This window comes from Euleptes europaea, chromosome 14, assembly GCF_029931775.1.
Source record: "Euleptes europaea isolate rEulEur1 chromosome 14, rEulEur1.hap1, whole genome shotgun sequence".
Lineage (NCBI taxonomy): Eukaryota > Metazoa > Chordata > Lepidosauria > Squamata > Sphaerodactylidae > Euleptes > Euleptes europaea.
In genome coordinates this window covers 710,413-735,695 of record NC_079325.1, presented here as the reverse complement: position 1 = coordinate 735,695, position 25,283 = coordinate 710,413, and the positions used below count along the sequence as shown (strand labels likewise).

Below are 25,283 nucleotides of genomic sequence, written 5' to 3'. Positions count from 1 at the left end.
AGGAGAACTCAGACTTGGTTGGCTTGGCTAGAACTTTCCTTCCTAAGAGGGGAATATTACCATTTTCAACCTGTACATTTCACCCCTCCACCCTTCTTCTGCCGTCCCCTCTTCTCCCGGGGCCACAGCAGCGAGAATTCTTCTCTGCCCGGGGAAGGCCTGGGAGCCTGCTAATAAAGCCATAAACCGATGCCCCTATTTCAACCTCCAGTTGGCCCTTGGCTTGTTCTCTCCCCCACCTTGCAGAGGACAAAGAAGAGGATTGTGCTGTCAGGGTCCGCGGGAGATAATGGGGGAATAAGCCTGTTGTTGCCTTGAGAAGAAACAGGAGAAGCTGCTGCTCAGTCCTGGTGGGCAGCCGTGCCCCTCTCCCATGGCCCCTTCCTCCCGCTGTGTCTTGTTTGCCAGCCCCCGCCTGCCTCGCCGCCTCGCACTGTGAATGTCGTCCCGTCCTGTCTTGCGTCTTGTGCTTCTTGCTCAGCTGCCCAGCCTGTGTGGGGCCTGCCCCTCATTGCCACCCAGATCATCTCCATTCCTAGCAGCAGCCTCTCTGCTCTCCTCCGGGCAGTCCCTGGGGGGGGCCAACGCCCAGCAGCCCCGATGCCCAGAGGGGGCGGGGACTGGCCGGTTGCCTGTCATCCCTGGGGGGGGAGTCCCGCCTCCTCGTACATTTTGTACCATTCTATAAATATATATATATAAATATATATATATATAAATATAAATATATAAATACAATATGTGAAGACATCTTATTGGTTTTTATTTTGAAATGATTTCTAGGCTTGTTTTTGGGTATCTGTGCTGCTTGTAACGTATTGATTGACCTGTTTTATAGGTGCTTTTTTATTAAAAAGACATTTTAAAACTTGCCTGGCGGAAGGCTTTTGCTGGCGTCTTTGGCTGGGGACCGCCTCCCAGCTCCACTGCCCTGAAGATCTGAATGAACCACAGTGGTTGGGGGTCCAAGCTGGAAGCCGAACGGGGCTTCTGAACAGGAGGGCCCTGCAGCCCCCCGGATCCCAAGAAGATGGCAGAGGGCTGTGGCTTTTCTGTGATGGGGAGGAGGCACTCAGTATGTCCCATGTTACAGGTCCCGTCAAGGGCCTGCTTTACCTGCTGTCCAAGTGCTCTCTACTGCTCATCTGGCCTTTGTGTGCCTGCAAGGTGCCCTGCGCTTTCCGGAGGGACTGCTGGGCAATGTGTGGGGCAGAGGGATGTGCCTGTCCCTGGTGGGTACTCATAGAAGTTTGCCAAAGGGTCCAGGAACTAGAGAAGTGGGGTGGGCTGGGCTCAGTGGTCAAGCACCTGCTTGGCACGCTCAAGGTCCCCAGTCCAAGGAGCAGCTGATGTGAAAGAGTTGGACGTGGAGGCCTGGAGCGTGGCTGCCAGTCACAGCCGGCAAGGGTAGTGGGGAGAGACAAAGGGCCCCAGGCGGCAGCATCTGGAGTTCACACTTTATTTGACACAGGAATGGACAGTGTGCAGAAGCAGTGCAGGCCCCCCCTTTTCTGCTGCATTAGACTTTTTTGGGGGGTAACGCCCAGCCAGTTCCTGGGCCGAAGAGGGCTGCAGGGCTTGGAAGGGCAGGATGGGTGCTGCACGCAGCCGGCTAGATGGGCAGTAGGCCGGCCTGGAGAACTCCGTGGCTCCTTCCCGAGGGGCCTCCTGCTGGACTTTTGAGTGGCGTTTCACCAGCTGTGGCCACTGGCCGCCCGACTGGGTGGTGAATTCACCAAGGCAGGTGATGGTCAGTCCTTGCTCAGTTCTCCACTGGCCTGGGGGGTTGGGGCAGAAAGCTGCTCCGCCTGCCTTGGAGGAGATACTTGCTTGTGCATCCGAAAGGAAGGCTCTGCTTTTTATTCTTCCTGATTAAGAGGTGTGTGGGGGGGCAGTCTCAAGATGAGTTCAGCTGCTATTCAGAGGGGGCTAACAAGTCTGCCCCACTTCCTGGCCAGGGCAGGGCCAGAGCCTGGCTTCACCCCCTCTCACCTGCCACAAACAAGGTGGAACAGAAGCCAAGGAAAAAGAAATAAAAGGGCTGCACCAGTAACAGGAAATAAAAATAAGGCCAAAGCCAATGGTGCAAACGAGGTTAAAAGATTTTTTATTACTCAGAATAAAAATTCCCTCAGTGTTTCGCCCAAGGGGCTTCTTCAGGGGGAATCTGTAGTTATTGCAGTAGTCCTTATGAGCATAAATTCTGTAGCCCTAAGGACTACTGCAATAACTACTGATTCCCCCTGAAGAAGCCCCTTGGGCGAAACGCTTAAGGAATTTTTATTCTGAGTATATAAAAAAATATTTTGACCTATTTTGCACCATTGGCCTTGGCTTTATTTTTATATATGGATGCCAAGGAGCCCGGTGGGCATTTTGTGCCAGACTTCCTTGGCCAGAGCCAGGGGTGCTTTGCTTGACTGGCAAGTCTTTCTTCCGAGGGCACTGATGCCAGGTCTCCTGCTGGGCTCTCTGCTGTCCCTGTTGCCACCTCTGCCAGTGCACCCGGAAACTCTCTGGCGGGAAAATGCAGCGTGTGCCTAAGTACCAGTGGGAGCGCCGGACAGGGCCTGCCGCCCTGGTCTTTCCGCAGCCTACGCAGAAAAGCCATTTGTGGCTGGTGGCTGCGCCCCCCCTTTAGGGACAGAAAGGAAGTTTGGGGGCTTTGCATCCCCAGAGTAGGTAATGTGTGCAAAAAGTGTCAGGGAGGCAAAAGCAGGATCTCAGCCCAGAGGGCAGCCAGGGCTGGGGAGAGGGCATGGACAGCGGCTACCTTCTGGGCTGGCTGCTGACTTGGGCTGAGCCACACACACACACACCCAACCGTGTGCTCACTGGGCCGCGTGGCTAATCCAGGTGGGGGAGAAGGCAGACGGCTCCACCAGCGTGGCCTGGAGAGTCAGCGTGCCCGGCGATGAGGGCTGCCGAGCCATGGAGAGGTGGGTCTCTGTCTCGGTGGTGCTCTCCGTCCCCCAGGCGCTCAGGATCTCCTGCAGGGCGGCTGGTCTCAGGCAGCCCAGATCGCGCAGAAGGCGGCAAGCGTCATGGCGAAACCTGACGCCCACAAAAGCATAGAGGATGGGGTTGAGGCAGCAGTGGCTGTAGCCAACCATCTCGCTCACGATTGTGGCTGTGCCCAGCCATGGCATGCCACAGCCACTGGGGTCCAGTTTGGTGAGGGTGTCCAGGAAAATGACCACGTGGTACGGGCTCCAGCAGAGTAGGAAGACGCCTGTGGCCAGAATGGCCACTTTGACTGCTTTCTGCCTCTGCAGGCGCTGGGAGCGGCACAGGGCCCGCACGATAGCAGCGTAACAGTAGCACATGACCACCGAGGGCAAAAAGAAGCCCACGATGTGGTAGAGGAAGCGGGTGGCCAGCCAGGCGTTGTTGCCGTGGAGCCCGTTCTGGAAGTGGCAGATGCTGAGGTTGCTGCTCTCCAGCCAGACCTCTGTGAAGAGCAAGTCTGGCAGCGTCAGCAGGAGGGAGAGAAGCCACACCCCCAGGCACGTCAGGAGGATGGCCAGGCCCCGCCGCTTCTGGAAGGTCCTCACCGCGTGCACCACGGCCAGGTAGCGGTCGACGCTGACACAGCCCAGCAGCAGGCTGCTGCTGTAGAAGCTGATCCTGTTGATGGCACTGAGCACTTTGCAGAGGAACGTCCCCAAAACCCAGCCCGCCAGGCACTGCACCACCCCAAAGGGGAAGGTGAGCACCAGCAGCAGGTTGGCCAAGGCCAGGTGGAAGAGGAACTGCTCGGTGGAGGTGCGAGCGTGCCGATAGCGCCACAGAATCACCAGCACCAAGGAGTTGCCCAGCCCCCCCAGCACAAATATCAGCAGGTAGACCAAGGGCATCAAGAGCGTCTTCAGTGGGTGTCTGGTGCCATCTTGTGTCTCAGAGCACAGGTAGTCATCATAGCTGGAGAGGTTGTCTGGTGCGCTGTAATTCAAGTTCTGGGGGTGGGGGGAGATAGAGACAGACATTACAGGGTGAGACATCGGCACAGAAAGGGCAGAAAGAGATGCCCCCACCCTTTCACGTAGGCAGAAACAACATAAGGCACAGGTACAGGATGGGAGATAGTTGGCTTGACAACAGTACATGTGAAAGAGATCTGGGAGTCTTAGTGGACCTCAAACTGAACATGAGTCAACAGTGTGATATGGCGGCTAAGAAGGCCAATGCAATTCTGGGCTGCATCAATAGGAGTATTGTGTCTAGATCAAGGGAAGTAATACTACCACTGTATTCTGCATTGGTCAGACCTCACTTGGAATACTGTGTCCAGTTTTGGGCTCCACAATTTAAGAAGGATGTTGACAAGTTGGAGCGTGTCCAGAGGAGGGCAACCAGAATGGTCAGAGGTCTGGAATCCATGCCCTATGAGGAGAGACTTAGGGAGTTGGGTTTGTTTAGTTTGGAGAAGAGAAGGTTGAGGGGAGACATGATAGCCATGTTTAAATATTTGAAGGGATGTCATGTTGATGAGGGAACTAGCTTGTTCTCTGTTGCTCCAGAGACTAGGACACGGAGTAATGGATTTAAACGAAGAGAAAAGCGATTCCACCTAAACATTAGGAAGAACCTTGACAGTGAGGACTGTTCGACGGTGGAATGTGCTGCCTCGGAGGGTGGTGGATTCCCCGTCTTTGTAGGTCTTTAAGCAGAGGCTAGATGGCCATCTGTCGGGAGTGCTTTGATTGTGGGATCTTGCATGGCGGGGGAGGGTTGGGGTCACTGGGGATGTGGGGGGGAGGTAGTTGTTAATTTCCTGCATTGTGCAGGGGGTTGGACTAGATGACCTTGGTGGTCCCTTCCAACTCTATGATTCATCCTGGAAACCCTGGTGCCAGGTCTTGTCTCCCTACGATGACAGAAGAAGAAAGGGAAAGCATTCTGACGATGCCAAGCCACACTGGCAGGGGTAAACCTCCCCTTACAGCCTGCTGGGCTACTTAAATAGTTCCTGTTTGGATCCAGAGATTATCCCAGAGATGGTTGTCTAGTCTAACCCCCACTCAATACAGGTAATCCAAAACTAGAGCAATCCCAACAGATGGCTGTCCAAACTTTGCTTCAAGGCCTCCAGCTAAACCCCTCCCCCTGTAACTGGTCTCAGAATCAAATTGTTCTTACCATTAGGAAGCTTCAAATGTTCCACCAAAATCCTCCCTCTGTAGCTTGTGTGGGATTAAACTGTTGTCAAGGCACAGATGACTTATGATGACCCCCCCCCCCAAAGGTTTTTCAAGGCAAGAGATGTTCAGAGGTGGTTGGCCACTGCCTGCTTCCGCACAGTGACCCTACTCTTCCTCGGTGGTCTCCCATCCAAATACTAACCAGGGTCGACCCTGCTTAGCTTCCGAGTTCTGATGGTAGGCTGGCCTGGGCCATTCAGGTAACGTCAGGCCTTTGTCTCTATCCTTGCCCTCTGGAGCAGCAGAGAACAAGTCTTTACCTTCCTTCCATGGGGGCAGCTTTTTAGGAATTCGAAGAACACAATTATGTCCTCCTCAGTCTTTTCCAGGCTAAATGTGCCAGTTCCTGCAATCTGCAATTTGCAGACTCTGCCCCCCAAAATGTTAAGTTTCCTGAAGAAGAGGCTGGGCAGATGGTGCAAAATCAGCAGGCAACATTACTGTAACCACCAGGGACGTCAGGAGAAATCCTTTTAACAGACCTGGCTATTCACAAGAGCCAGGCGGCGCTGCAAAGGTCCCCTGCTGTTGCTCACGGGTGGAATTCCAGCCCTTCCCAGCGGGAAGGCTGCCACACAACACCTGCCTGCCTGAGCTCACCTAGTCCTGAAGCCGTGGGGATGGGCGAGGAGACCAGCCCAAGTCAGGTACGGGGCTGACAGCACGATTCTTGATGCCTTGGTCGATTCTGGCTCCTCTTGTTTCAGAGGGCAGCTGTGTCGGTCTGCAGTAGAACAGCTAGACTTGAGTCCAGGAACACCTTAGAGACCGGCAAGCCTTTCAGGGTGTGCGCTTTCAAGAGTGACAGTCAAAGCTTTGACTCTTGAAAGCATTTTTTGTTGTTGCCGTCAAGTCACAGCTGAGTTATGGCGACTCCTGTACGGTTTTCAAGGCAACAGACATTCAGAGGTGGTTTGCCTTTGCCTGCCTCCGCGTCACACCCCTGCTGTTCCTTGGAGGTCTCCCATCCAAGTACTTGCCAGGGTCAGGGCTGAGAGGGTGTGGCTGGCCCAAGGTCACCCAGCAAGTGTCCATGGCAGAGTGGGGATTCGAACCTGGGCTTCCCTGATCCTAGTCTGACATGCTAACCACCACACTAGCTCTCCTTGAAAGCTTATACCTCCCCAAAACCTTGTTGGTCTCTGAGGTACTCCCGGACTCCAATCTAGCTGGCTTTTTTTGGTTTGCTTTGGGCTCTGTGTCAACATGTCAAGTCCCAGCTGAAGCAGAGTTAACCAGAAGTCTGATCCTGGGAGCGTGCAAGAGGGAGTTTTGCCTGGGAATTTAGTGGAGAAGTTTGAGGGGAAGGTGGATACGTGGGTGCAGTTTGTGAGCAAGGAACCAGATTCTACATAGTTCAGGTAAGCACACTTCTTACCCCAAACACTTCAAACCCCCAAACCAGCTATGAAGATAGTAGAAAAGAACAAGAGTCCAGTAGCACCTTAAAGACAAACCAAATTTCTGGCTGGGTAAATGTTGTTAGACTTTAAGGTGCTACTGGACTCTTGCTCTTTTCTACTGCTATTGACAGACTATCACGGCTGCCCATCGTGAGCTATGAAGATCGAAAGATAGAAGATAGAAACAACGCTTAGGGTTGTTTAGCTTGGAAAGAAGGCGGCTGAGGGGAGACATGATCGAGGTCTATAAAATTATGCATGGTATGGAGAGAGTGGACAGGGAGAAGTTTTTCTCCCTCTCCCATAATACCAGAACGTGGGGTCATCTGCTGAAGCTGGAGGGTGAGAGATTCAAAACAGATAAAAGGAAGTATTTTTTCACACAATGCATAGTTACATTATGGAACTCCCTGCCCCAGGAGGTGGTGATGGCTGCTGACTTGGAAGGCTTGAAGAGGGGAGTGGACAGGTTCATGGAGGAGAGGGGTATCCGTGGCTACTAGTTAAAATGGATACTGGTCATGATGCATACCTATTCTCTCCAGGATCAGAGGAGCATGCCTATTATTTTGGGTGCTGTGGAACACAGGCAGGACGGTGCTGCTGTCGTCTTGTTTGGGGGCTTCCTAGAGGCACCTGGTTGGCCACTGTGTGAGCAGACTGCTGGACTTGATGGGCCTTCTTGTTCTGATCCAGCAGGGCTTTTCTTATGTTCTTATGTAAAGGAAGGGAGGATGGGGCTACCCTGTGTTTTGCAAAGAGTGCCGCATGGCAAAGAGTGCCCAGTGAACAGAAATGGGGTGTGTGAGTGCGTGCACATGCACATGCATGCATGTGCATGCTCATTGTGTGGAGCTCTTAGGTCTCAGGGAACAGGTTCATTCCCTTGAGGCTTAGATTGCTGACCTGGAGAAGCGGAGAGAGAGAGAGGTGGATGAGACCATCAGGGACCTACTAAAACAGTCCTGCCCCCATGCTGACTGTTCTATTTGCTGTTGTGGGGATTTTGATAGTGGGAGATTTGATCAATAGGAACAGAGAGAGTGGGATCAGTGGTAGTTGTTTTTTTTTTTTTTAATCCACATGGTGACCTGCCTGGCGCGAAGGTAAGCAGACATCACATAGATAGGCTGATAACCAGTTGGGGCAAGGGAGGAGTCATGATGCATGTTGGCACCAATGACATCGGGAAATGTAATTGTGTGGGGGAAAATTTTAAGTTCAGGGCAGACGTTTAAAGGCCAGAACCTCAAAGGGGGCATTCTCAGAATTGCTACCAATTCCACAGAAAGGGCCAGCTAGGAAGGACCAGATTAGGGGCCTCAAGATTCACTTGAACCAGGCTTCTGTGATTCTATGAATCTTTGATTCTCTACTATTCTATGTTGGTGCTTACTATCTGCTGAGAAATGCCCTCCACCCAAGAATCCACCCCAACATTTCAATCACTGGGACTACACTCTGTTCATGAACAGGAACCCAGTTGGAAACTGGTCACTAGCAGAAGGGGGGGTGTCAAAGGAAGGAGCCGTGGAGCTCCGAATACACACACACACACACAGTGCTCCAGCGTTTGGTTCTGTGAAGGGCTCACATCAACCCACATCCTGCTAGTATGCCACATCCAAAAGAGACAGAGGAAAACAGCCGTATTGCTAAAATGTCAGCTTTTTCTTTGGGACAGGAAGGGCGATAAGGTCATCCCGAGGCAGGAGGGAGAAAGAGGAGTCATTTAAGCTCAGGACACAAGAAAGAAGCTCTCTAAATTTCCAGCTCGTTGCATGGGCGAAAACCACACTGGATTAAGCTTTTACCGAGGGACTCCCTCTTGTCTCAGGGGCACGGGACGATGAGAAGTCCCAACCCTGAGAACGTAGTACTGAAGTTTGCACTGCTGCAACTTCAAGGGAAGCTAGCCTGTCCTAATTAAACATTATTTAGTATAAGCGCTGAGTGTAGGATGGGGAAAGGGGACTGCGTATTTTCACTTCTAGTCGCAGAATTACAGAATCCAACCCCCCCCCCAAAAAAACAAATAAAATCCTGAACCTGTAAAGTACTCCTGAAAATCTGAGATTAGAGAACTGGTGCCCACCCTGAAATCTAAATTTGAAATTAAAACAAAAAAATTCAATGTGCACAATCCTAATATATTGTCCACCATATCACCCTTATCCACATGCTTTTAAAATCTCCTTTAACAAAAAAACTGCCAAAGAACCCCCCCATGACTGGTGAGGCAGGACTCCCGTTGCAGCAAGCATGCTGGTTTCCCTCAGCAGGCTTTGTTCCTCTGTGTTCTTAAGAACCACGGGTCTTTATTAAGTTTTGAAGAACTTAGCCAGGACAGGGTAGCTGGCCTGTAATTTCCTGGAGCCCTTCTCAAAAATCAGTTTGTTTGCAGTTTCAGATTTGAGTTTCTTACTGTAAGAGCCCTCAGGTGTGTGCCACCCAGACCTGGAGACTTCTGCATTTTCAATTTGCCTAGTAGTCCTAGGACCTAGAACTTCAACACTCATCACCTCAATTTGACTCAGTGATGGACAGGTGGCTCTCCTGCCCCTGAAGTGAAAGGCAGCCACTCACCTGTTTTCACACCTGAGCCTACCAGAATGCTGCTCCAGCATCCAATCACCTTGGGGGGTTGGAAGATTGGAGGGAAATACAGCAGGAATTAGTTTAGGTTTGCCTAAGGGAGAGGGCAGCAGTCATTTTGGGTCCACCTCAGCCAAAGAGCCGACAGTTTGAAGGGCAGCTCTGCCTGGTAGAGTGGCAGAGTGGTTTAGCTCTACCTCTAGGAGAGAATAGAGTCCCCAGTTGTTAGGCCTGTCTCTGGGGCGGAGCAGACCTTGGCCCATTTCGTCTGACTCTTGGGAAAGGGCAGGTTGATGTGGGTAGAATCCAGTGTGTGTGACAAAGGTTCCAACCTAGTGGCTAGTCAATGAAAGCCTGTAGGCTAGTCCCCTTGTTATAACAAAGTTCCCCCTCTTTTGTAACCAACAGTGATTGTTTTGGACTTTGACTTAAATGCTGGACTTCATAGTGTTGAAGCAAATGGACCGTGCAATATCTCTGAGCCCTAGCACACACACCAGAGGGGGCAACAGATGGGACAGGATTCCGTTTATCCTTCCCCTTGTCTGTTCTGCCACTGTCCCTTTGCTGACCTAGACTGCTGTTCTCAGGGAAAGGTCCTTCCTTCTGGCTGATACTCGTCTCCCTTTTTTTGGTCTAACTTCAGTGACGGCACGATGTGCTCTCTACAGTCTCTCTCCAACCTGGCATAGACAGAATGCTTAAGCTGCTCTTTCTTATCCAGTATGGTTTCTTGACAATAAAAGACTACAATTTGTTTTCCTAAACACTACAATAAAGGACTACAATTGGGGGGTGGTACTTAGAAGTCCTGGCCCCAACCTACAATATAGGGTACAATGGGGGCAAGTGCCCTGTGAGGTGCTTGTGTGAAGGCTGGATGGGGGGAGCTGCTTCACCCACCCCACCCCCGATGCATGAGCGAGTTGGTTTAAGCAATCCCCACATTGCTGGATGTTGAGCAGGGGCAGCTGGTGCCCAGGGGGGTCAGTAGGGTAGAGGGCAGGGCAGCAAACAGTGGGTGGAATCAGGGCCAACTAACTCTGATTTCACCTGTGGCTCAGTGGTAGAGCATCTGCTGGGCATGCAGAAGGTCCCAGGTTCAATCCCCAGTGGCATCTCCAGTTAAAGGGACTAGGCAGGTAGGTGATGTGAAAGACCTCTGCCTGAGACCCTGGAGAGCCGCTGCTGGTCTGAGTAGACAATACTGACTTTGATGGGCCAAGGGTCTGATTCAGTAGAAGGCAGCTTCATGTGTTCACCCCCGTCCTTGCCCCTTGCAATACTAAAAACCCTCAAGCACTGTCATCAGTTTCTTAATAGGTGACAAGTAAAGCCCTGTTCACATGTGAAAGTGCATGCACATACATCCTGCATGTATGTGCATATACCTGGCTGTAAGAAGCAGCCACTATGCATTCACTTTACCACCCAGGCACCAGTACCTGGATAAATATGGGGGGGGGGGTTTAAACCACACATTCAACTGTACAGGCATTGGATACTTAATACACATCAAAAAGAAAAATCAAGTCTACACTGCGCACAGATTGCATGTGCGTTCACCGTGACTTGTAAACAGATGAATGTAAGAAGAGTCTCTTACCTTGGTTAAGTAGACTTATGCGCTGTCTTACCTGATTCTTTCAAAGAAGAAACAGTGCTGCCTCCACCACACTTTCCAACCACCATACCCAGCCCTCCAACCACTAGGTAATACCACCCAGGTAGGCTTCCCTCTCAGTGTTGTTTTTCATTTCTTTTCTGCATATAAGCTTTGTTAATAAAAAGCTGCAGACTGCAATTCTATGCATGCTTACATAAGGCCCAAACCCACTGGACTTACAGACCAATCCTGGGGGCAATCCCCGGGGGGGGGAGCAAAAGCCCTCAGGAAGCCAACTGGGTGTTGCGTGTCTTGGAATTACACCAGCATCACACACATGTGAGCACACATGGAGCTGCCTTCTGCTGAATCAGACCCACATTGGTCCATCAAAGTGAGTATTGTCCACTCACTGGCAGCATCTCCCCAGGGTCTCAGGCAGGGGTCTGTCACGTCACCTACTTGCCTGGTTCCTCTAACTGCCAGGGGTTGCACCCGGGACCTCCTGCAGGCTGAGCACATGCTCTACCACTGAGCCACTAGCCCCTGTTCTGAAGTTACACCACAGCAGTTCTCCAAAGCAAGGGGTCCCATAGGACTAAGTGCAGTTCTGCCAGAGTCCACTGAACTGAATGGAACTGTTCTGGGGGACAGTTCTAGGGGCTGTGGCACTATATTCAGAGCCCGGAGGAGCCATCATTCTTGCTGCAGAAAGCATTCCAATGAGAGGCCTTCTGGGCACAAGGAATCACCAGGAAAGGCTGCTGGCCCTCACAGGATCAGGAGGAGAGCCAGTGAGAGGGTGGGGAGGGGAGAAAGCAGCCCTTCTGCCTCCCACGGGACGGAGGCTGCTGTGGTCTTGCCTGCAGCGGAAGCCTCATGAACTGTGAAGTGCCCGCGGAACCCCCGCGACAGATGGCTTCTTCCTCTTGCAGTGACCCACCTGAATCCTGTTTGCAGCCTCTCTGTGTGGTTGTGTTGGGGCTCAGTTCATCATGACTCGCTGCACACCGTGTGGGCTTCCAGCAACACCCCTGTGGTGCCCCAAACACGCACACAACCACGTCTGAGCACCAAGCTTCACTCCCTGTAGCTAGCCAAGAGGATGGCCTCTGAGGGGCTGTGGGGTCCACATTTCAGCCATGTTTGGGCTGCCACTGCTGGCACTGCAGGATGAGCCACAACTGGGCTATGGCAAAAGGGCTACTTTCCTTTTGGAGGCATTTCCAGTGTGCATTTAGCACATGGTGGGGACCGAATCGTGTCCCTCAGCCGTGGCGGTTCAGCAGCCAAGATGTGGCCACACAGTTTCCCAGGGGCTCAGAGAAAGGGAAACTGGAGAGGATCCGGGTCTCATAAGTGGGACAGAAGCTGCAGCCTGAGAGCGCCACTTGCCTTTGCCCTCAGAGCCCAGGCAGGCATCACGCTCTCCAGACTGAGAAGGGAGACTGGCTGGGCTTTGGGCATTCCGGCAGGCAGGCAGGCCATTTCCAGGCATCGGGAAAGGATGTAAGAAATCCCAGTTGCTGAAGGAACAGTTGAGTGTCATAAGGAAAGCACAGAAGCTGTCTCCACAGGGGACAGATTCCCGGGCCGCCTGAGATCCTTGCATCTCCCCAAATCCTAATAGCTGGAAGCCAAAACAGCAACAAAATTGTGGTGCCAGGAAGACTAGCAGATTTCCTCCTTTTCGTCCTGGTGTGGCTGACTTTACAGAGCTACAAGACACTCCAGGTCTCTGCCATACGAGACATTTTCCTAGCCACATGCTGGACTCCCCAGTGTTGACCTGAGGGCAGTGAAGCTCTGGGCCCCAGGATAACACAATCCACAAAGCACACACACCCTGGTGCCTTCTTCTGCCCCACAGGCCCTGCTTACGTCTGATTGGAAACAACTCTGCCCAAAGTTGCCCGGACTTCAGGCCCTCTGAGAGGCCGGCCTCCCCGACTCCCGCAAGGTCATCCCTGGCCCCACCCTGACAGACCCACCAGAAGGGCCCCAACTCACCAATTCCCCAGAGACAATGTACTCCTCCATTCTCTGGGATGCCGCCTCACGCTGCAACCTCTCCCTCAGCCTTGCAGGGTCGAAGACCTCAGTGGCAAGAGAAGGCTTCGTCCCCCAGTTTGCAAGACAAATTGGCTCTGCAAACTCCACCCCACACGACTGAGTCTTTAAATGGTTCTTCCTGTCTAGATGGCTCAAATGAAGCCTGCCTCATTCGAAGAGGAGCAAATGGTCAGAGTGGCAAAGGCCTTTTTCAGTGCTTTATCCTCTCCTCATCCTGCTTCTGTGTAGTCCTGTTCTGCTGTGATCTTTCCAAAATGGTTTGATATACTCCTTTTGTTTAATTTTAATTTTCAACATACCATACAAGACACTAGTTCACAATACAATCAATACACACTACAAACAAACATACATTAACAAGACTAAGCAACAAACTCTTGCTCTAACATGTAACTAACAATTGTCTGGGTATGTCTATACAATTTTTATACCTTCTGTCTTTCTCAAGATTGCAGTCTGTACTAGCAAACGTCACAACTTAAGAAAAAAAGAACTCAACCGTTATTCTATCTGTTCAAACTGTTTTCATATCAGTTATATCTATTACTATATATAATATATAATGCAATTAAAAGGTATGCTCCTTTTGGAAACATTTCAGTCAAAGTGCCTTTGGATGCTATGTGGATGAGAAAGTCTACATTTTTGCAAGGCTTGCTCTAATTGGCACTATTTTCCTTACCTCGTTCCCTGTAGCTGCCATCACCTCCTCTCCCACCAAAGGTGTACTGGCTAGGCAGGCTGGGCTGCTACTGCAGCAGGTGCTGAGGGAGGGAGTGGCAGGAAGCGAAGGGAGGAACTGAAGCTGAGGCTTCTGCAGCTGGCAGGCTGCACTAAGCAGAAGAGACAGCAGGGAATTCCAAGTCCAGAGATCAGGCTGGGGCTGGTACATATCAGGGTCAAGGCGGCAGCGTGGTCAAATAAGCAATCCAAGGTAAGGGTTACTGGCAAGTCAGTCCGTCGTTATCCAAAGGCAGTCCGGGTCGAAAGCAAACCGAGATCAGTATGTTGCTTCCACGCCTTGGTTCATTTCTTCTATTCCTTAAATCAGCCAGCTCTCAGAACGAGGTTGGCCATCTATCACTGTCATCCTCCGCAGCTGCAACCTCTCGCCTGGCCTGAAATCTCGCAGACCATCTTCTTTCGTTCATTAGAGCTCTAAGTCTTTTCCTCCTGCGCACTCCTGGGGAGGATTCCTCTCCGATAGCTGGCTTCCTGTGGGGGTCTGTAAATCCTTCGTCTGACTCCATGTGGTTGTCTCCGTCGGTTCCTTTGATCTAACAACTGGTTCGGGACGCTTGTCGGCTGGATTCTCTGGAGAGACTGCTAATTGCTCTATCTCGCCCTCTGAGCTATCGGAATCAGGTGAGACCATGACAAAAGGCTTTTTCAGGCTTTGGAAATAGTTAGAGCTATGACAGCACTTAACACACACCCTATGTCGTTATAAAAATCTATTTTAACAACCATAGAATTATAGAGTTGGAAGGGACCACCAGGGTCATCTAGTCCAACCCCCTGCACAATGCAGGACATTCACAACTACCTCCCTAATGTCAAGATGGAAACTCTTTGGATTTAATTTCAACCCGTTGGTTCTGGTCCGACCTCCTGGGGCAACAGAAAACAACTCGTCACCCTCCTCTCTATGACAGCCTTTCAAGTACTTGAAGATGGTTATCATACTCCCTCTCAGCCTTCTCCTATTCAGGCTAAACATACCCAGCTCCTTCAACCTTTCTTCATACGACTTGGTCTCCAGACCCATCACCATCCTTGTTGCCCTCCTCTGCACACGTTCCAGCTTGTCTACATCTTTCTTAAATTGCGGTGCCCAAAACTGAACACAGTACTCTAGGTGAGGTCTAACAGAGCAGAGTAAAGCGATACCATCACTTCGCGTGATCTGGACACTATACTTCTGTTGATACAGCCCAAGACCGCATTTACCTTTTTAGCTACCGCATCACACTGCTGACTCATGTTCAGTGTTTGGTCTACTAAGACCCCAAGATCCTTTTCACACACACTAATGCTCAGACAAGTCTCCCCCATCCTATAATTATGCATTTGATTTTTCCTACCTAAATGCAGAACTTTACATTTGTCTTTGTTGAAGTGCATTTTATTAGTTCTAGCCCAATTCTCCAGCCTGTCAAGATCAGCCTGCATCTTGGCTCTGTCTTCTACCAAATTTGCTGCCCCTCCCAATTTAGTATCGTCTGCAAATTTAATAAGCATCCCCTCTATTCCTTCATCCAAATCATTTATAAAGATGTTGAACAACACAGGGCCCAGCACAGAACCCTGAGGAACTCCACTAGTCACTTCTCTCCGAGTGGATGAGGAACCATTAACTAGCACTCTTTGGGTGCGATCTGTCAACCAGTTACAGATCCTCCTAACAGTAATAGGATCTAAACCACATTTTCCCAGTTTGTCAACTAGAATACTTTGTTGAACCTTATCAAAAGCCTTACTGAAATCTAGATAAACGATGTCTACAGCATTTCCCTGATCCAGCAAGGTAGTAACTTTCTCAAAAAAGGAGATAAGATTAGTCTGACATGACTTATTCTTGAGAAACCCGTGCTGGCTCTTAGTGATCAGATCCATCCTTTCTAAATGCTCAAGGACTGATTGATTTGTTCAAAAAGTTTTCCTGGTACAGAAGTCAAGCTGATGGGTCGGTAGTTACCTGGATTTTCCTTTTCCCCCTTCTTGAAGATGGGGACAACATTTGCCCGTCTCCAATCTTCTGACACCTCACCTGTTTGCCATGACTTTTCAAAAACAATGGACAGAGGTTCCGAAATTACATCTGCAAGTTCTTTGAGTATCCTTGGATGCAGTTCATCTGGCCCAGAGGATTTTGTTTCATTTAAAGAAGCTAGGTGTTTGTGCACTACCTCAATACCAATTCTAGGCTGCAAATCCCTTCCCTCATCATGCGTTCTGTTTAAGCCATGAGCACTGCTTCCATTGCAAGAAAAGATTGAGGAAAAGTAGGAATTGAGGAGTTCTGCCCTCTCTTCATCTCCTGTTACAATGTCACTTTTCGGTCCACACAATGGGCTTATCTTGTCCTTATTCTTACTCTGTACATAGGAAAAGAACCCTTTTTTTGTTGTGTTTAGCATCTCTGGCTAGCCTAAGCTCATACTGGGCTTTAGCTTTCCTAACACTCTCCTTACAAGCACTAGTTATTTGTTTATATTCCTCTTTGGTTATAAGACCCTCCTTCCACTTCCTAAATGAGTCTTTTTTATTCCTCAAATCTTTAAAAACCTGTTTATGGAGCCACCCTGGCCTCTTTAGGCTCCTCCCATTTTCCCTTCTCATAGGAATGGTTTATGATTGCGCCTTCAGTATTTCATTTTTAAGAAACTCCCACCCTTCTTGAACTCCCTTCTCCTTAAGTATTTCCAACTATGGGATTCTATCCAGCATAAGTTTGTTAAAATTTGCTCTCCTAAAGTCCAACCTGTATGTCTGACTACGCACAGTTTTCACTTTCCCCAAGATTGCAAATTCCAAGATTACATGGTCACTACTACCCAGGGTGCCTACTACTTTAACCTCATCAACCAGTTCTTCCCTGTTGGAGAGAATCGAGTCTAAGATAGCAGATCCCCTTGTTCCCCTGTCCACTTTCTGGAACAGGAAGTTGTCAGCAAGACAAGTCAGGAATTGATTGGATCTTGCATTTTTAGCAGAGTTGGACTTTCAACAGATATCCGAGTAATTAAAATCTCCCATGACCACATCCCGTCTCTGAGAACTTTGTAATTTGGTCCAGGAGTGTCTCATCCCACCAAGTTTCAGTAATACCAATTAGGTCAAAATCCCCTTCCTGTATTAGGGTTTCAAGTTCTTCCTGCTTGTTTCCCATACTCTGCGCATTAGTGTACAGACACTGGAATCCATGGTTTATGTGCCTCGAGGTTTTAGTGTCTGAACTTACCCTCAAGTTTATGCTTCCTCACATACATGGCACTCCCCGCAAATTTTATTGTCCTCATCTCATTATTGTCATCATGCTAGGCTTTAAATTCTTCTCGCACCCCCATAGGATTTAGTTTAAAGTCCTCCTTATCAGGTTGGCAAGGCTCTCACCAAAAACATTTTTTCCTACCCTCGTGAGGTGCAAACCATCTCGATAGAAGAGCTTCATCTTGAAAGCGTAAGCCATGGTCCAAAAATCCAAACCTTTCTTGACGACACCATTTACGCAGCCAGTCATTAATTTAAAGTATTCTTCTTTCCCATACTAAGCTACGATCTTCGACAGGAAGTACTGATGAAAAAACAACCTGCGCCCCAAGGTCCTTCACCTTCTTACCCAGAGCTACATAGTCTCCTTTAATACGTTCAGGGCTGTGTCGGGCAAAACCATCAATTTCCAAGCTTTTCTCTAAAAAGAAGAAGTCCATAGCCCCTTTTGTTGTGGAGTTATAAGGGGGAAAGTGCAGGTTGCACATTTTCTATTCTAACTTCTCAACAAAAAGGGCTAGAAACTTACTTGTTTTTTAGATTAAAGCTCAGAAATGGTACACTGTTGCAATAGGTAATTATCATGTTATATTCTAGCTATTTCAATTTTGTGAAGAAACCCCCTCCCCCAAAAAAGCCCTCCAGTTGCAGGGGAGATGGCAGCCACAAAGGGCTGAAGCAAGGGCAATGCCTGTGTTGCTGCTCCATTGCCACTGCAAATGCCTCTTTACTTGCAGAGGCCATGAGAGCTATTCAGAGCATCATCTCAGTGTGGAAACAGCCCGTCACGCATCACTGCAAGAGACTGTGAACCTGTAACCTGAGGAGGGCTGGCTTTAAACCCTCAGCTTCTCCAGGGTGAGTCGAGGGGCAATCTATGTCCACCACACAAAAATTCAATGGAGAAATATCAAACTTGCCCCTGTACAGCATGCCTGCCCTAGGGTTATCACAACGAGACCCCAGGGCAGACAGAGTGCTGCTGACAGGCTGCCTGATGGACACACAGTGGCCAGAATTCTCAGCAGAGTCCCAGCGGGTGGTGGTCAGCCTGGGGTGGAAACCAAAAGACTCCTCATGTGAAGAGTTGTGTCTGAGCCAAGGCCCCTTTGGTGAGGTCTGCCCCCTAAGTTGCCTGACTGGGACCCAGCCTGCACCTCTGCAACCCACCCCAAACTCCCAGCTTTGGGGCTCATCTGTCTTCCAGTCCTGTAATAAGAAAAAGCAGCTTTTTATCCTTTCCCCCACATGGCCCCATCCCCTGATGTGGTCCCGCCCCTTGCCCACTTCCTGAGCCCTTCCTCTTGGCTTGTCTTTTTCTCCTTCCTGCTCTGACTCTTCCATCCCTCCTCCCTCTGGGATTCATGCAGCCATCCCTAGAGGCAGGCAGACCCCAACTGCCCCCCACTGACCTCATCCAAGAGAAAACAGGGATAACAAGAACTGGGGGCACATGGGGGGTGTCCCTCAGTAGCCACATAGTTGGTCACTGCCATGATGCATTCACTCAGTTTAAAAGGAGAATCCAGACATCATCGTCAGAAACGATGGGGAAGGGCCCGTGGCTCAGTAGTACAGCATCTGCCTGGCATGCAGAAGGTCCTGGGTTCAATCCCCGGCATCTTCAATTAAAAAGATCAGGAAGGAGGTGATGTGATAGATCTCCACATGAAACCCAGGAGAGTCACAGAGAGGAGCTGTGGCTCAGTGGCAGAGAATCTGCTTGGCATGCAGAAGGTCCCAAGTTCAATCCCCAGCATCTCCAGTTGAAAGGACCAGGCAGAGGGTGATGGGAAAGACCTCCACCTGAGACCCTGGAGAGCTGCTGCCAGTCTGAGTAGGCAATACTGGCCTTGATGGACCAGTTGTCTGATTCAGTATAAGGCAGCCTCATGAGTCAAATGTGTTCAAGTGCCAGTGGATTCCTTCCTGTCCTGCTTTCATTCCCCGGATTGACTTTCTGGCTATTAAAACAAAAAAAAACCTTAATGAACTTGCAGCACTGGGTTGAGAAGGGCACAGTTAAAGTGCTGCTGAGGTTTCTTTGGGCTATTGGCACTTTACATTTTTCTCCTTCCCTTGCTTCCAGCTTCTTGTTCCTGACTCTTATGGTTGTTACAAAACTATTAGGACAGTAAAATAAATTAGTACTGGCTTTGCCTGCCAAGTAAAAAGCAGATTGGTTCCCAAACAGAGATCTGTTCCCAAACACTGCCCTGATAATTATTAGCTGATTTGTAAATGCTGTGGTCACCTACACAGAGAACACGATGTAAGGAACAGTGATTTTAAAGCAAAGGAACAAAAATTGGCAGGGAGAAGAACCGTTGCTAAATGGAACTAGTTTGCTTCTGACTAAAGAAACAGTGTGATTCTTGTCTGTGTGGGCTGGTGGTGCTGAACTATTATGGAAACTGAGAGCTCTGCCATGTGGAATTCCCAGTTTCAATTCCACTTAACTTCAAAAAAGGAATCCTTCTGCCATGCAAAATAACTGTCCTGCGGCACTTCCAGAATCAAGCATCATTCTGGCCACTCCAATAGAGTCTTGTTTTAAGGACCCAGCACAAGTTAGTTGGAAGGAGGAAGGAGAGACATGACAATACCCAGAGAGCTGAGAAATTCTTGTGGCAGGAAGCTCTACTTGTGTGTGAATCACTGTATGAAAACAAGAACTGAAAGTGTCAAGGGAAAAGCCCTGGTTCCATTTGAATGCTTGCTGACAACCACACTGAAAATTAAATCAACCATTTATGGGCTGTAAACTTGACAGTTTAGTCTGCTGAATGTCTTGTTAAGAACAGTCCCCTGTGAATTCAATGAGACTTACTCCAAGGTAACTGTACAGGATTGTGGCCAGGCGTGCCATACTGTAGTCCCACTACACACCCTTTGGGCAAGTGGAGCACAGTGTTATACAGGTGCAAAGACATGGTTGCTGCAGACTCTGGTGGGAAGATGCTGGGGAGGGCACAGGCACTATTGAAACGGGGGGGGGGGAGGAACCAGCAGACGGCTGGCCATCAAGTGGTCAGGGTAGGACGCCTCCCCCCACATATGGACAGCAGTGTTACAGGGCAGGGAGCCACAGGGACTGCCCTCCTCCCTTGAAGACTCAGATACTGCATTCCCGGTCCCGCAGAATGATGCCAATAGGAGCATGGCAAATGAGAGGAATATCCATCTGCACCCAAGGGAAGGAAGCCAGGCATCAACCCCCGGCTGCAGGGTGGGCCACAGAGGCATGCACAATTGACATGGGATGCATACAAACCTGCAAAGACCTTGATGCTGCTGCCGACCACCATGACCTCCTGCAGCCCAGCCCTGTAATGGGGCATGCCCTCCACCAGTACCTAATGGTATGGCAAACCCTGTGCAATGAGAATGCACACAAGCTTCCAAGTAGGGCTGAAGGGGTCACTCCCTCTTCTCAGGGTGGACAGCTCCCTCCATGGAGCATGCCCAGGGCAGAGGTCTGCTACACAGCCAGGAGCCAGAAGGCACAGCGCCCTGCCATAGTGCAGCTTACCGTTGTGGTGGTCAGGGCAACACGGGCATTGGCCAGTGTTCTTCTCCACCTTGGTCCAGTTCAATTGGCAGCGTGTGTTGGCACCAGACTGACCCACTATGGAGGAATGAGGGGGCAGTGCCATATCCTCTGGGAACCGCTGGGAAGTGGGTTGCAAGGCCATGCCCCAGCAGCAGGGCACCAGCAGCATGGATGGCCACACCACCCCCTAGCCCAGACCATGGGCCAATAGGGGTCCAAGAGCGGTGTGTGGGCAGATGCCAAGCCACGGGGTGCCCCAATGTGGCAACGGCCAGGCTAGCAGCCTCTGGACAGGTGATAACAGGTGTCACAGGGATGTGGGACAGGACAGGTGAGAGCCACCCACCTGCCTTGACAAGTTGAAGGCCGGGCCAATTAACTGTACAACACCCTGTCCCTATGTGGGCACAGCCACCTGCCCCCCAGATGGTGGCCCGTCCATGTGGCGATCCCCTTCCTGCCCGCATTGTGTGTCTGGGTGGCACAGGGGCATCGCAACAGGTAGCATGTAAGGCAGACCTGTGTGTGCAACAACATACTGCTGCTGCCAATGACACCTCTGTGGAATGTCTTGACCAAGACTTCACTACACCAAGAGGAACCAGGGAGCATCCGTGTTAGGAAGGCCCACCCTGAGGGATGAGCCAGTCCAGGTGCACTAAATGGGGACAGATTAGAGCAGGGGTCCCCGACCTTTTCCAGCCTGTTGGCACTTTTGGGATTGTGAGGGTTAGGGTTAGGGAGTGACACAGGGAGCTGGGTGCAACCACAAAATGGCTGCCAGAAGAGGCGGAGCCAATTGAACAGATATTACTGCAAGTCAGTTAAAGGAAAAGGTCCCGTGTGCAAGCACCGGGTCATTCCTGACCCATGGGGTGACGTCACATCCCAACGTTTACTAGGCAGACTTTGTGTACGGGGTGGTTTGCCAGTGCCTTCCCCAGTCGTCTTCCCTTTAGCCCCAGCAAGCTGGGTACTCATTTTACCGACCTCAGAAGGATGGAAGGCTGAGTCAACCTTGAGCCGGCTACCTGAAACCAACATCCGTCGGTCTCAGGTCATGAACAGAGCTTTTGACTGCAGTACTGCAGCTGACCACTCTGCGCCACAGGGCAAGTCAGTTAGCAGCTCATATTCCAGGCCACTAGAAATGGCTTCTATTCTTCTGGTCAGTGTTTCCAGAAAATTGCAACTTCTGGATTGCAGACGTGATTTCACCTTCAAGAAGCCACTCACCAACAGTCTTGAAGAACAGTGAATGCTGTGAGGCCAGTTTTGACTTTAGTTCAGAGATTTTATTTTCACGAATTTCAGAACTGAGTGGATAGTTCTTTGAAACGGTGTTACGCTGTGTCTCATAGTGTCTTTCAACGTGCTTTTGGGGGACTGCAACTGCTGAAGAGCACAACAAACACACAGATTTGCCTTTTGCGTCCACAAAACAAAAAGTATCTTTCTTTCCAGTCAGAATTGAAAAAGTAGGTCCTGGGTTTTTTGCTCGGTTCCCCACTTATTTTGACAGGTGTAAAAAACAAGACTATTAAATGTGCTGTTTCTTGCCCCCCCCTCCCCAAAGCAGGAGTCTCCCCACTCCTCCCAGGTGCTGCTGCTGCTGGGGAGGGAAAGAAAACAACTGGAGGAGGGGGAGGGCTTCCCTTCCCCCCTCCCTTCAAGCTAGTTAGCTCAGGAGGAAAAAAAGCTGACTGGCGGGGACAGAATTGGGGAGGTGAAAGATCCCATATCAAATAGCTTTTGGGAGGAAGGGGAAAGTGTGGGTGTCAACAACTGCAGGAATAACAAAGCCACACAAAAAGGGAGTGTGACTTGATGGCACTTTCCACACACACAAAAGCTGTAGCAGATCAAAGAAGTTATTTGAGCCAAGACAGAGGAGGGAAGCTCTCTTCCAAGTGCCAAAACAAACCCCCAGTCAAATCTGCCACATTCCCAGCGCAAGAAAAGGTGTCGGCGAGTGAGCTTGCACCCAAGAGCTACATGTGGTGGACCCTGGTCTTAGGTTATCCAGTTGATTGGATTCTTTGCCCGCTCTGAGCCACCACACCCTAATACAGGGGTCCCCAATGTGATGCCTGTGGGTGCCATGGTGCCTTCAGCACCTTTTCTGGCACTCACCAAGTGTTTTTAGGGAGTGGGTGGGGCCAGGTAGGGCTTTTCCCCAGCAAGGTTTCTGAGTGACTACTGGAGATCTGATTATGCAGAATTTCTGAAATATTGCCTTGGCAGCAGCTGCCAACACAGCGCAAGGATCGGCCCTGTGTGACTGAAGATAAGCTGTGGCAAAGAATTTATGGCTGGCTGTGCCATCCTGCTGCAGCCATTTTGTTGCTGCGTCCACCATGCTGTGTCAGAATTCCCAATGAGCCCGCAGGCTCAAAAAGGTCAGGGACCCATGACCTAAGAGATATAGTTCCCTCCAAAACACAACTGAGGCAGTTCTTGGAATGAAGCAAGAAATAAGGAAAGAGGCCAGAGAATAACTGTGTGCTGACCTGTGTCTACCTCCCTGTTCACTGTGTACATGAGTGCTCCAATCAACGGAAACAGGCATTTGTAGAGCCTGCAAATGATGGAGCAGTTGGTCATGGAGCCAACTAGAAGGGAGGGGACTCTGGACTTGGGCGAGAATGTTGCCAGATATGTTGTTATCCCAGTTCAGAACAATGTTCACAGTGCTATTAAATTCAGCATGTGTGTGAACGGAAGGTTGCCTTCAAAGACATAAGAACACAGAAAGAACCCTGCTGGATCAGACCAGCAGTCCCTCTAGCCCAGCATCCTCTCTCACACAGTGGCCATCCAGTGCCCACAGCAGGCCAAGAACAGGCCATAGAGGCCAAAGGCCGTCCCCTGATGCTGCCTGAATCTACTGCCTATCAATTTGCTTGGGCACCCTCAAGCCCTAGTATTTTGGAAGAGTGAGAAAAAAATTATCTCCATCCACTCTCTCTGCCCCATGCATAATTTTATAAACCTGCATCATGCCCCTGTTAGCCTTTTTTTCCTAACTGAAAAGTCCCACTCTCTTCAGCCTTTCTTCATAGGGAACAGGCTCCAACCTGTTGATCATATTGGTTGCCCCTCCTTCTGTCCTTTTTCCAGCTCTGCAATGTCCTTTTTCAGATACGGTCACCAGAACTATACACAGTATTCCAAATGAGGCAAAGCTGTAGATGTATATAGGGGCGTTATAATATTTGCTGTTTTATTTTCAGCGCCTTTCCTAATAATCTCCAACATAGAGATTATTAAAAATGTTCCCTGGAGGTTTTTAAGAAGAGGTTAGATGGCCATCTGTCAGCACTGCTGATTCTGTGACCTTAGGCAGATGAGGAGATGGAGGGCACCTTGGCCATCTTCTGGTCATTAGGGGTGTGGAGGGGGGAGGTAGTTGTGAATTTCCTGCATTGTGCAGGGGGTTGGACTTGATGGCCCTGGTGGTCCCTTCCAACTCTATGATTCTAGAGTTTGAGTTCTTTGCTGCTGCTGCACATTGAGTAAACATTTTCGCTGAGCGTTCCACTTTAACGCCAAGATCTTTCAGTCTTGATCTCAGCCGGTTCAGACCAGCATATATTTAAAATTGGGGGGCTTTTTTGTTCCAATGTGCATTACCTGGCACTCATTAATACTGAACATAATTTACCAGGTTGTTGGCCACTCACCGAATTCGGATAGATCCTACTGTAGCTCATCACAAACCACTTGGGGTTTTATCATCCTGAATAGTTTGGCTTCATGTGCAAAACTGGCCGTGACACTGCTCGCATCAAGCTCCAGATCATTACCGAACAAATTAAATAACACTGGCCCCAATCCCAATCCCTGCGGACCCCGCTGCTCACTCCCCTCCATCACAAAAACCGTCCATTTATTCCCACGCTCTGCTTCCTGTTGTTCAGCCATACAAGGGCCAGTCCTCTTACGCACGACTGCCAGGCTGACTCGGGTACCTGGCCAAAAGCCCACTGGAAGCCCGTGTGTCGTGTCTGCCAGGCCACCATGATGGACACGCTTGTCCACTGGCTCCACGAACTCCCAAAAGGCGGGGCGGGGCTGATTCACACCCTCAGCGGGCCGGGCCCCTCTGGGCCCCTCTCGAGGCTGCTGCTGCCTGTGTCTACAGCCACTACTAACGGGCCCTGGGGGGCCAAGGCCTCAGGGCCGAAAGCCCCTCCGCGCCCCCCTCCGCAGAAACGGCTGTAACGTCCGCTGTGCCCCGGAAGCGCTCTGGCCCTCGCCGCACCACCTGCGCAGAGCCACAGCCCGACCGGCGGCGAGCCCTCGGGCCGCGTGGCCGCTCGTCTCCCGCGGTGCCGCCCCTCCTGGGTCACGTGTGGACGGGTGAGAAGGCCGCGGCCAGCCACGCACGCGCAGAAGAGGCCCCTCGCGCGACTGTGCTGGGCCGGAGCCGGAAAGCGCGCCGGGCAAAGGGGGCGGGGCCTGCGCCGAGGAGGAAGAACGCCAGGAAGGAAGGAAGGAAGGAAGGAGGGAGCCGCCATCTTGTCGTCGCGTCGCCGCCGCCGCCATAGTCCGGAGGAGACCGACCGAGGAGGAGGAGGAGGAGGCAGCGAGTGAAGGCGGGAGGCCAGGCGCGGCCCGACCAGCGGCGGCGGTGAGGCGCGGCTTTACCGCGGGTTGCTCTTCTCGGCGCTGAGGGGGTCGCGCGCAGCTGGGCCTAGGATCGGGGCCCCGCCTCACACGGCCGGCCCGGCCCTGCCCTGCCCTGGCAGGAAGGCCCCGGGCGCCCCCACCCCAGCCGGGAACCGGAGCCCGAGAAACGGCCTGCGGAGGCTCGGCCGTGGCTAGGGACCAGGCCCCGCTGCGGCCTGCTCTTTGCG

At 50.9% G+C, this 25,283-nt stretch overlaps 1 protein-coding gene across 1 annotated transcript; it reads right to left on the bottom strand.

Annotated features, from left to right (window-relative positions):
• Positions 1 to 2,831: 2,831 nt before the first annotated feature.
• On the bottom strand, positions 2,832 to 17,311 carry CXCR5 (C-X-C motif chemokine receptor 5). The gene is made up of 3 exons (XM_056860827.1): positions 17,221 to 17,311; positions 12,201 to 12,331; positions 2,832 to 3,956 (listed from the first exon to the last, which is right to left on the bottom strand). Exons 1-3 carry the CDS (start codon positions 17,309 to 17,311, stop codon positions 2,832 to 2,834), a joined length of 1,347 nt encoding a protein of 448 aa, XP_056716805.1.
• Between the last annotated feature and the right edge of the window lie 7,972 nt (positions 17,312 to 25,283).

Bases quoted from the DNA above. Each gene is read 5' to 3' on its own strand.
- CXCR5 (XM_056860827.1), bottom strand. From the start codon at position 17,311: ATGGACTTCTTCTTTTTAGAGAAAAGCTTGGAAATTGATGGTTTTGCC. The intron at 12,332-17,220 runs GTAAGAAGGTGA...CTGTTCCTTCAG, and splicing joins AGGAGACTATGTAGCTCTGG to CAACTGGGATTTCTTACATC. The intron at 3,957-12,200 runs GCAAGTGGCGCT...CCCCACCCCCAG, and splicing joins CCTGGGCTCTGAGGGCAAAG to AACTTGAATTACAGCGCACC.